Below are 12,243 nucleotides of genomic sequence, written 5' to 3' on the forward strand. Positions count from 1 at the left end.
TCCTCAGGCAGCTGGGGCCTCTGCCGTGGGCAGATGCCAAAAGGCTGGTGAAGAGCCAGGCGGGAGCCCTGATGCCCCGGATGGTGGTGGTGCTGCATCCCCTCTCCATGCTGCCCGCATGTTGAGGGCCAGCCCATGCACTCTCTTTTGTTAAGTTTTCTTAGACGGCCTCAGGCCTCCCTCTGCAAGCCTCCCACTCTCCAAGCCCTGGGTCCCTGTAGCCTCCACAGCCTGTGTAGGTGACGTTTCCCACTGTTGTCCCATCTTCTTGGCATCTCAGCCTCACCAGGCACATTGTATTGTTCCCACTTCAACCAAGGAAACAACTAAGATTTAGAGAAGTAAAATAATTTCCCTAGGGTTACAAAATTCGGCAGTAGCAGCAGAGAGGCACCTTGCGCGCATATGGTCTGATTCCCATTAGTTAGGCCTTCTCCTTAGTACCAGGTACTACTATCGCTCTTCATCATTTAACCCCAAGAATCCCCTCTTCAGAGCTCCCCAGGCCCTCTTCCATTTCATGTCAGCATCAGTCCCTCCCTCCCTCCCTCCCTCCCTCCCTGATTTTAGTCACCGGCATGTCTCTCCTTGAGGGCTGGGTCCTCAGCATAGGTGGGGGGCTCAGACAGGCTTGGTCAGGTGAAGGATGCGAGAATGAACTTGGTCAACACCCCCCTTCTCCCTACTCGCGCCTGAGTTATCTGGAGGCAGCGGAAGCCAACAGCTCTTCCGTGCCAGGTCATTGTGAGACTTGCTTTGTCTGACTTGATACGTGTTTAGGTTTCCAGAATGTACTTATGAGAGCTTAAGACAATAGCAGTTCTTACCCCTCTCTCCCGTGGGTCATATACCACCTGTGCCCCAAAGAGCAACACCTGTATGCTTTCAGTTTTAAGTAGGGTGTCCATAAACTGTCAGATGTGTTTGAGAATGAAATGGTGCACTATTGACAATTACACCGGGACAGTAGGCCTTAACTGGAGCATGTGGTCACCTGGATTAAAATAAAAGGTGTCTACAATTGGAAGGAAAGATATGTGACATTTGTTTCTGGAGACTTCTGATCTTGCAGAGGGGGTTGCTGGCAAAGGAAGGCCCTGTGTTTCCGGCGCTAACTTTGCATCTTCAGGGACAGCAAGAATAATCCAGAACCCCATTCTGCACCTTCCACTCATTTTCTATACATAGCCGAGCCTCCCAGGATGCGTGTCTGTGTCTTATTGTTGTCTTTTTCTTTCCTCCAGAGATCCTGCAGATAATACAGCTGGACCTAGACCTAAAGTACAAGACCAACATCCGGGAATTGTTCGAGGAGTTTGACAATTTCCTGCCAGGCGCCATCATTGGCATCGCGAGAGAGATGCAGCCGGTGTACAGGTGCGTGGTGGCTGGGGCGCCTCCAGGACCCCTCCTCACCCTTCACCCCCCTCTCCTGCCACTCGTGCTGACTGGGATTAATCAGCGTGCAGTCTTTCTGCACTCAATCTCTTAGGGACACGTTTGTGGTTATTACTTACAGTTCATAGTACAGGCAGGTGTGTAGGCTCCGGACTGGAGATGCCATCTCGTTCTTTTGGGGGAGTTTGGAAAGCTCAGTCGTTTTAGTTGTTGTTTCTGGTTAAGCTCAGGATTTTAAAGTCTTGGGCTTTGTCTTACAGAAGCGGTGTTAGCACCGAGCTTTAACTTGCCAGCCGGGTGATGGCTGCGGCTTTCTTGGCCTCTGAGTCACCAGGGGCTGCTCCTCTATAAGCGGGTGGGCTTAGCAGTGTCTTGTGGAGAGGCAAAGGCAGCACAGCTTTGGAACAGAGAGTGGTGTAGTTGAGGTGAAGAGTGTGTTCTGCATGATGTAGTGTTTTATTGTCAAGTGTGGTTACAGAGCAACTCCAGCACCTGAGGACCAGGGGACATGTTCAAGAATACTCATGCCGCATTGTTTGTAGTCGCCAAAACCTGAAAACAATGTAAATGTCCACGGACAGCAGAATGGATAAATGAAGTCTATCCATGCAATTGAATACTATATAGAAACAAAGTGAGCAAACAGTAAGTAGCTATAGTGAACTGTACAGTGATAGACAAGACTGAACTGCGATCTTCAGGGATGCGCACACAAATAGTAAAAATGATAGGAAATAATGATTCCTAAAAGCCAGATGGTGGTTACCGCTGGAGGGGCTGAGGGAGTGATGGGGACATGGGTGGGATTGCCTCGAGTGCTGCAATCCTTTAGTTCCCTGCCTGGTGGCTGTGCATGTGTGTGCATGTATGTTTTTTTGTGTAATATGTCTTTTACAGTTGAAAAAAAACACATGACAGAAAACCAGAAGCACCTCCAGGTTTCTGTTAACAACTAGGCCCATGGCCCTGGGTCCAGAGGGTTCCGTGTTGCCGACTGTTCCTCCTCTGGGCAGAGCCACAGCTGACCCAGAGCTGAGCTGCCTGGAGCTGGGATTTCGCTGTTCCCTGGGCCGGCCTGCTCTTTGTTCTCCAAGCAGACCCCCATGCTGGCTCCCTTTGGACATTCTTGGAGCTGGGCCCAGTCCTTGGAGCCCTGTAGGCAACCGGTGACTAAGAGCAGTCATTTCTCCTAAGGGGGAGGGGAAGAAGGGACAGCCTCAGCTTGGTTGTGGCCATTTGCAAGACCCAGATCACATAACAGGAAATTCCTGCCAGGCCTCTGAAGGAGCTGATAACTCCCGGGCCTTGGGCTGTTCTACTGGACAGAGTCCTCTCACAAGTTGCCTGGAGTCACGAGTCTTATGTCTGGGGTCTTGATTTAAGGAAAGGAGGCAATGGCAGGAGCGCTGACCTGGGAGTCCCCAGTCCTCTGCGGTTGTCCCGCCGGCTCTGCCCCCAGCTCTGGGGACTGTGATCCCAGCTCTCCCGACCCCACCATCCTCATGGCCTTTGCTCTGTCCTGAAGTTCTGCTCGGGCGCCCCTCACTGTCCACAGGGGCCAGTGCCCTGGAATGAATAAGTCAGGCTGAGTATTCAATGCAGTTGGAGCAGTGATGCCGTCAAGCCCTGCTTTGAAGTCTTCTCATGTAATGTAAATGGAAACCTGATGACACTAAACTTGAATTGGCCAGAATTTATGTTTTCTGTAGATTTAGGTTTTATGAACTGTGAAAAGTAAAGTGATTTAATTGTCTGGCCTTCTCAAAAGCAATCTCTGAACGAGATCCAAAATGAAGTTGAGTTTTTCTCACCTGCAGTCTTTAACGAGGTGAGCCCTCTACTGCAGGCCTGCTGGGGAGTCCAACAAGGCCCTGCTTGCAGGGCTCACACTCACACTCACACTCACACTCACACTCACCACAAAAGGAAACCTCCTTGCACGCTTCCCTCTCCCCCTGCTGGAATGTTCCTAATGGCCCTTAATTAAGTCTCCAGATGACTGCCCTGCCCTAATCTGCACTACCCTGGCCCTGGTAATTGCCATTGAATGTCCTGCGGGTGGGAATGGTTGGGTGCTGGCCGGGGCAGGCAGGGGATGGAGTATGGCTCTTTGCCCTCTTCCACAAGAAAACTGGAGACTCCTCTGTGGCCCGAAAGACCACGTGTTAAGTTGTCTGCCACTCTGGAGCCTGTGTCTGGCTGTGTGTGTTGGGGGAAAAGGGGGAGGAATGGAAGAATGGGAGAAGAAAGAGGGGGGAATAGAAAGGAGTAAGTGGTCAGTACCCAAGCAAGGACAGACAGAGCTGGCCCTTCTCCTGAGCAGGCGGTCTCAGCACCTGTGCCCTTGGACTTGGCCATCACAGCTTGTGGGGAACCCCTGCCCGGCCCCGCCCACCTCTGCAGGCGCTCGGGTGCTCACCACCCCCTGAGTACTCCTGAGAAACTGGCAACTGTCTGACAGCCATTCGCTCTCCCTAAGTCAGTGGTTCTCAACCTGTGGGTCGCGACCCCTTTGGGGCTCGAACGACCCTTTCACAGGGGTCGCCTAAATACATCCTGCATATCAGATATTTACATTACGATTCATAACAGTAGCAAAATTACAGTTATGAAGTAGCAACGAAAATAATTTTATGGTTGGGGGTCACCACAGCATGAGGAACGCTATTAAAGGGTCATGGCATTAGGAGGGTTGAGAACCACTGCCTAAGTGATGGTGTGTGAGGCCGGCAAGTCCTTTTCTGTCATAAGTTGGAGTCTGCTAGCATCTATGAAAAGAAAAGCAATTTTAGAAGCAAACAAAACAAAACAGCACAAAAGCAAAATTTGGATAGATTAACTGAGTTCATTTTGATCTGGAAATTCACTAAGCAGAATTAAATTTGGATCTCCTTAGCGGTGTTATTTTTATAGTCACTTGTCCGACAGTTACTCCACTTCAAAAGGGCACATATTAAGTCATGTTTATGGCCGTTTCCCCTCTATTGTGTGCTGTGAGTGTCAGAAGCTTGGAGGGGGTCGGGGGAAAGTATTTTCCACTGTCCATTTGACAAATAACTTTCTTTACTTTTTTTTTTTTTAATCAAATGAACACCAAACCTACTGTGTTCTTTGGAAAATGATGGATCATGGGATGCTAGGATAGAGGAGCCTTTTATTAAAACGTGGGTCCCTGTTAAGAGTGTTGAATCAAATATCCCAGGACCTTCCTCATCTGAAAACTGGGAAGCAGTGGTCATCTTGAGTGAAACATTGCCCTTCCTTTCTTGACTTTTTCTCTCCCTTTGTGTCAGGGAACTAGAACACAATCAGGTCCTTGCTGGTGATGTGCTTTATTGGGATGAGGGGCCAAGAGGAGAAAAGGGTCCGGTGGCCTCTCTGTTAGTAGAATGGTCTCTGTAAGTGGACAGTTGCACTTTGTAGACATGTGTTAGTCCAGGATGCCATTTTGAATTGGCTTCTTATGAATGTGTTGTCGGTGGAAATCAGGCCACAGGATCTCCAGGGAAGCAGGGAGACTGTGGTGTGGCGGCATTTATTTCTGATGCAAAATCAAAGGAGCTCCCCTCGTAGGTTTCCAGTGTCCTATCTCCATCTGTCCTGCCATAGAAAAAAATCCAGTCTTGTCTTCAAGGCTGAAACATAGGGCAGTGTCCAGATATTCTGTTTCATATTGAAGCTTCGTCCTTTGGAGCTTGTGTGCGTGGTCTGTTGTGGGCCCCAGGTGGCCTAACCACATGGTTGCTTATGCAGAGAACATGCTAACGAATGTGGCCATTGTGTTACTAGTGGGTGAGAGAGAGAGAGAGAGCGCGCACGCTTCTTTGTTCCTCAGGGGTTTTTTTAAATCATCTTCGGCTTGGGAAGAACCAGGAATTTTTTGAAAATAACGAATCTACTTCCCAAGCTTTGGCGGGCCTCTGATGGGTCCACCCGCTAGCCAATGATTCCTTCCCCACGTTAGACAGACAGGCCTCTGTGGCCCAGCACCTTCCCCTGTGCCATTTTGACTTCTGTTGTGCATGTGCCTAATGCAGTACAGGGAGGGGTGTTAATCCCTGGCCGTCAAGCAAACAGCCTCATGCTCCCCAGCCCATTAGGCTCAACAATGTCTGACTTCCTTTGCTTCCTTCCTTTTATTAATATCTGGCTAACTTCAGTAACAACTGCATTAGAAGACGAAAGAAAACTGCCGGGCCCTCTTTATGTACAGCCTGTAGCAATTATAAAGCAGTGACGCAGCTGTACGGAGGAGAAATAGCACTGGGGTTGTACCGGGAAGCCGCCGGATTATAGTCCTGCCTTTAATGAATTATCCATGGGATGCTTTACAAGTCACTTGCTCCCTAATCATGTTTTGTTTTGTTTTTTAATCTGTAAGGGGGACAAATACATTCTGTGTAATGCACAGAATCACCAGAAAACTCAAATGTAATAACACCCGTGAAAGCTTCTGGGGTAAAGAGACCCTTAATGAAGACGGTTCCCTCCTTCCCTTCTGTAATCCTCGCAATTCCTTCTTGTGTTTTCCTTTCCAGATGTTTCGTTCTTCTGGGAACCTCCTATTGTACCCCTCCTCCCCCCACCCCCCACACCGCCAACCATGTAGGGCAAGCATGTCAAACTCTCGGCCAGCATGCGGCCCACAACGAAGATCTTTGTGGCCCAGCCAATATAACGGGTGTGAGCGGTTATTTACAGTTATGAAAGGAAATAAGTCTGCTGTCAGATCCAGAATTACTGGCATTCACCTTGTGTCAGTTCTGAAAGTAATCACTGTGAACAAGATTTCCCCTGAAGTAGGAAAGATAGCAGCAGAAAAGAGATGCCAAGTATCAGGAAGAAAACATTAATTTTATCATTGCTCTTATTCTTTTTTTTTTTATACTATACTTTTCGGAATAAGCCTACGTGTCTATGAAAATTGAAGCTTTTGTTTTTTTGCGGCCCACATAAACTTAAAACTTGTTTATTTGGCCCGTGTTAGCCTTTGAGTTTGACAGGCTTGGTGTGGGGTCACCAGTTAAAATATAGGACAGCCAGTTAAATTGAATTTCAGCTAAACAACAAAAGTTGTGTTGTATATGTCCCGAATATTGCATGGGGGCATCCTTATACAAAACAATTATTTGTTGCTTAAATGAAATTTACATTTAACTGGGCGTCCTGTTTTTTATTTGGCTAAATCTGACAGCCCTACCCCTACCTAAGAGTTAAAATCTTTTCTCTTTAGCAGAAGCAAGTGTGTGGCTTTTCTACAAGATCCTTGAGTGAGCAGGAACAAAGGGTACCGAAGTGGGAAATGGGTGAGAGTGAGGAGTGGGAGGCTCCGATCAAAGTCTCCGAGAGGTGACAGGAGGGTCTCACTGTGCAGGAGTTGCAGGCCTGCCTGTGGCTTGGGGTGGCCACTGGGGCTAGGAAGCCTGCAGTGCCTTAGATTCAGGCCGCAGGGCTCCTGCTGAGCTGGGAGTGGGGGAGCGGGGGCAGAGAGAGAGGATGGGAGGGGAGGGAGAGGGAGAGATAACGTCTCTGAGAGACATGTGTGTAATCACGAGCGAGAATGTGTGTCATGGTGAGTGAGTGTGTGTTGAGGAGCTGGGGTCACAGCGCTTGGTTCGGTCACTGTGTCCCCGAGCTGGCCACCTGAGGCGCTGCTGAATGGGGGCTGTGGTGGTGGGGGCCTGGGGCTTCCGGTTCATTCTCTCCTGGCTCCGCAGGCCAGCTGTGTGCTGGTTGGAGCTCAAACCCATGGTGAGGGGAAGCAGCAGGCGAATCCTGTCAGCTGCTGATAAGGCACCACGAGGCAGGAATTCGCTTTTGTGTTAGGTATGTTAATCGTGTCCACTCTTTCACCTTTCGGCCCACGTGGTTTTTATTGGCAGCGGCTGTGCCAGCCTAGCCTCCTTCCAGAGGCTTGGAATGCAAATGTCCGGTTCATCTGCAGGCTGCTTTATCCATTCCTAGGACTGGCGAAGGGCTCTCAGGGGAACTCGGGAGGAAGTGAGGACTACCACAGAGGGGGGAGGAGGAGGGATTGAGACCGCCTGTCACTCATTCTGTGTGACCTTGGACAAGTCTTCCGACCTCTCTAAACTTCAGTTTCTTTTCTTTTTAATGTATTTTATTTTTTACAGAGAGGAAGGGAGAGGGGTAGAGAGTTAGAAACATCGATCAGCTGCCTCCTGCACACTCCCCACTGGGGATGTGCCCGCAACCAAGGTACATGCCCTTGACCGGAATCGAACCTGGGACCCTTCAGTCCACAGGCCGACGCTCCATCCACTGAGCCAAACCGGTCAGGGCTAAACTTCAGTTTCTTTAGCTGAGAAACAGGTTATAGCACTATATGACTGTATATGCAGAAGTAATTAGAGGATTAATTTAGACAATGTATTTATAGTCCCTGGCCCAGAGCAGGACTCCCTAGTGTTGGTGGCAATTGTATCCAGTCCCAGCTCCACCGCTTATTAATTCTGTGACCGGAGAGATGTCACTTACTAACCTCCGCGTTTCAGTTCCCGTACACTATGTAAAATTGGAGCTACTGATAACTTCGCATAATTAGTGCTAATATTTTGACTCTTCCGCCTCTGAACTCCCTTCCTATGTTTGAAGAATTCCCTGACACAGGAGCCTTCCTCCCTTTGTGGAGGGCAAAAAGCCTGGACGGACACTTCATTTCCTGGACTCCTGCAGCCAGGGTGTTGGAGCAGTGTTACCCTCCCCCCCCTCCCCTGAGGAAAACAGCATCGTGAATTTAGCCTCTATGCAGGCTGGTTTATATATTTTTAGTACGTATCCTAAGGTATTTACAAAACAGAAACTGCCAGTGTTACAAAGAGAAAACAAGTAGCCCAGGATTCTGGCTGGGAGTTTTAAAAGCCCTTTATTACTAGAAACCAAGAGCTCAGAGGAGGGGAGTACTGTCAGTTGGTGTGGAGTGATGGGGAACAAAGTATAAGCAATGGAAACTTTCCAACATAGTACGGTGTATGGGTGCTTCACTGTTATAATATACTCACGGAACTTCAATAACCATCAACCCCTGGCCAACCTTGTTTCATCTCTGCTCCACCCGCTTCCCACCCCCTTTCCATTATTTTTGAGCAAGTTCCAGACAGTCTACCATTTCATCTGTCAATGTCATTTTTAATCCATTCTTAAGTCCAGCTACCATTGCTGGGTTTGGAGCTCAGGAGCGCTGTGTGAATGCCTGGGGTCCTGTCTTCCTCAGGTTCCTCAGGCTGGTCTCAGTTCGTGTGAGCGAGGAAAATAGTCAGACGTGGCTCTAGCGTCCAGCCAGCCCGAATTTTCCATCTCTCTCCAGACTGTCTCCTGTCAGGATAATCATGTCCTACTCTTGTCTGGACGGTTCCCTGGTCAGTATAAATTCAGGTCTGTTGTTCACCATCCATGAAGCTCTACTTGATAAGAGAACACGACCGTCACCATCATTTCAGGATGAGTAAGTGGAGGACTTGAAAGTAGCAGATTCTCTTCTTCCCTCTGACACCTGAGGATGAATTTATTGGCTCTTATTCCTGTGGGTGTTTTTTTAAAAAAATTAACCGAGATTGAACCTGTCCGTTTCAATTAGAGTTAAATCCGAGTGGGAGAGAGAAAAGCCTGTCACCTTTGAACATAGTGACTGATAAAGAAGCCCAGTATTCCTTCACTCTCTGGGAGTTAAGAGACGGGGCTGGCTGTGTTTGTGCAGCCTGGAGGCAGGGATTGAGCCACTACAGGAATTACTAATAAAAGAGGAGAGAAATACCTGCCCAGTGGTAGAGATAAAAATATCCACCCTGCAGTTGTTATTTTTTAGTGACACCATTGGGAAACTGTTTTAAAAGGAAAACGCTGTCTGTGGTTGTGCCCCCCGGGTGAGCTGTGAACTCGCCGATGCCTTCAGAAGGCCGGGGGCCTCAGGGAGGCCGAGGAAGACGGTGCCGAGGTCCTGGCGAATGTGTGAGGAGCTCCCCTTGCCTGAAAACACAGTTCACTCCGGTTCTCTTGTCTTCCTGCGCATTATGAGTGCTTTGGCTCTACTGAATCCGGAACAAAAGACCCATCACCTGGTACCTGACACAGATGTCTCTTGAAAGAACGAGTGAGGAAATGGATGAGTGTTGAATACATGAAGGAACAAATGCTGAATCCGAGGATGCTTCCTCAACAGTGTGTTGGCCCAACATTAAGGAAGGTCCACAGTCCCGTCACCGGTGTTCTTACGGAAATTGCTTTCACACTTTTTAAAAACAATCTGTGGGAAACATTGTTATTCTCGGCTTTTATCGTGTTCACCGTGTGTGAACCACAGGATTAGGTGCTTTGAGGAATTATGACGATAAGAAAGAATGGCTCTTGCTTTCAAGGAGATTGTAATGTCGGGGAGAGAGGGCAGATAAAATTCAGTAAAGACACAAATGCCGAAGGTGCAGACACACCCAGTCTATTGCTATTTGGAGATTCCTCTGGATGAGCCTCGATGATGCTGTACCTGGACAATCAGTGGGTCCACACTGCCTGTCACTACTTGAGCCAATTAAGCAGAGACAAGGTTGAATGATATATGAGCGTTTATTCCAATACTGCCGGCAGTATGGGAGAGCAGCAGGTCATCCACAAAAATCTGCTCTGAAACCCGCCCCCCCTCCCATAAGCCAGCTGTTTATATTGGGCAGAAGGACAAAGATTATGTGGGGAAGTAGGCAGAAGGGTATGTCAAATGGGCAGTTAACAGGTAATACAGGCTGGAGATTTGCAAAGGCCTGTGGGTATGCAAAGGCTGGGGGTCTTCAAAGGGTTGTCAATATGCAAAGGACTAGGGGGTCTTCAAAGGGCTGGTGATATGAAAAGGGCTAGCAGCTCTGATTTCTGCAACAAGGTTGTGAATCTTTTCATGATACTAGGCAGCTCCCAGATGGGGAGGATGGGCTGCATTTCCAGGTGAGCTCCCAGGTCCCACATGCAACTTCCAGCCAGATTAGAATGTGCCGTCTTTAATCAGAACAAAACAATCACAGTTAACAGAGCATGATTAATATTTCTGGCAATTTTAGCTGGTCCCCAGTATTCTGTTTCTGCCCCCTAACCTAACAATGCTTGGCTGTAGGAACTGTCAACTTCACTGTGTTGCCCACATCACCCTCGGTTTAATATTTTGCCTTCAGAACTTTAAGAAGTGTATAAGCCAGGCTTTTGTCTTTCCTTTGGAAGGTTTTTTGGAAGGGTGGTGGGATTCGCTGTGTGGACATAGCCTCCAGGAAGTGTACTTAGGTGGACCTGGCTCTGTGCCCAAAGAGAAAACTTACTCAGTGGGCGTTTGCTGCGGGCCTGGCTGAGCCTGTTCTCTAGAAGCCCGCAGCCTTGTTGGTGGGGCCACCTCCCCGATTGCTCCCCTGGAGGTGGGCCTGGGCAGGTGCTCCGAATGAGGCACAGGAAAGGGTGATGGGCCTGGGAGGACCGTCCTGGTGTGCAGTGCTCTAACTTGTTTCTTTTGCCAAATAAACATCGCATTGAGAGAACCTCATTTACAATCTAGGCAGCAAAAAAGACTTATCTATAAACATCTCCCTGGGGGGGGGAACAAAATAGTACAGTTGAATCACAGGGGGCATATGTACAAGAGGGATTTTCTGTGACAGTGTGTGGAAAGGACTGAGTTCAGCATGACTGGCCCCGTGTGAGGGGAATTTCAATATAGCTCCATGGCCGCCTCGGGAACACATTTCAGCCACATGACTGCATTTCTGCAGGTGATTAAGTGAAATGGATATGCAGTCCCCAGGCCCTCTGCTCCCAGGTTAGCAGCAGAATTGGTTGTTGCAGAAAAATCAAGTTTTCGAACTGGACTTGAATTAGCAATAAACCTTACCTGTTACTCCTGCATTGGGTGACTTTTTTTTTTAAATTATATTTTTATTGATTTCAGAGAGAGGAAGGGAGAGAGAGATAGAAACATCAATGATGAGAGAAAATCATTGGTCAGCTGCCTCCTGCCTGCCCCTCCCTCCCCTCACTGGGGACCGAGTCCACAACCCGGGCATGTGCCCTGACCAGGAATCGAACCGTGACTTCCTGGTTCATAGGTCCATACTCAGCCACTGAGCCACACTGGGATGGGTGACTTCTCTAAAAGAGCCATTGACTGTTGGTCAGAGAGAACCCCTGTGATCTTCTGTTGGGGGGCGTGGGGGGTGCAGAATTGACACCCAACATCAAGGAGCCCTTAGGAATGCTTTGATCCGGGCCTTCCCAGGTGTCTCTGTCCTAGAGACTTTCCTATCACTGTCTGTATGTATTTCTCCTAGATAATTAAATGTTTAGGAGTATTGTTAGTATGTAATAACTCACCTGGACAGTTGCTGCATCCCTGCCTCTACAGACAAGCTCTCAGTATGAGGCCAGCCGGTGCTGATGGACCTTCAGGAATGCGAACTCACAGAGACGCTCATGGGGCCTCAGTACTGTCAGTCAGTGTGGAGTGAGGTGCCAATACTAGTACTTTTGGCTGCTTCTCTGGTTCCACTTGATCTGCTTGGCCCTGTAAGGAAACAGTGTCTCCCTTAATAAAATCAAGCTCAGTATCTGCACAGAGTATAAGCAAGGAAAACCCTTTCCCTAACTGCTTAGGCCCACCTTATCTCCACTGACTCAAGAACCTTGAACTTAGGACTATAAAGAAGGCACTATAAGTGTAACTCTCTACTTGGTTCTGTAGCAGTTTGTGTTCATCATAATGTAACTGCAGTTCACTGGTATTCAGCTTTCTGAGAGCCTGGAAGACGTGTCTAAGCAAGGTATAGACGTAAAGGTGAGCTTTATTATTCAGAAGGAATAACA

General features: G+C 48.5%; 1 protein-coding gene across 1 annotated transcript in view; it reads left to right on the forward strand.

Annotated features, from left to right (window-relative positions):
• The window catches only part of XXYLT1 (xyloside xylosyltransferase 1), a 164,686-nt gene that overhangs the window by 90,114 nt on the left and 62,329 nt on the right, over window positions 1-12,243 (forward strand). Inside the window, exon 3 of the mRNA XM_070406529.1 lies at window positions 1,245-1,377. Coding sequence (XP_070262630.1) covers window positions 1,245-1,377 — 133 coding nt within the window. The remainder of the gene's footprint in view (window positions 1-1,244; window positions 1,378-12,243) is intronic.

This window comes from Myotis yumanensis, unplaced genomic scaffold (genome assembly GCF_028538775.1).
Source record: "Myotis yumanensis isolate MYYU_CA2020_CCGP unplaced genomic scaffold, mMyoYum1.0.hap1 SCAF_2, whole genome shotgun sequence".
Taxonomy (NCBI): domain Eukaryota; kingdom Metazoa; phylum Chordata; class Mammalia; order Chiroptera; family Vespertilionidae; genus Myotis; species Myotis yumanensis.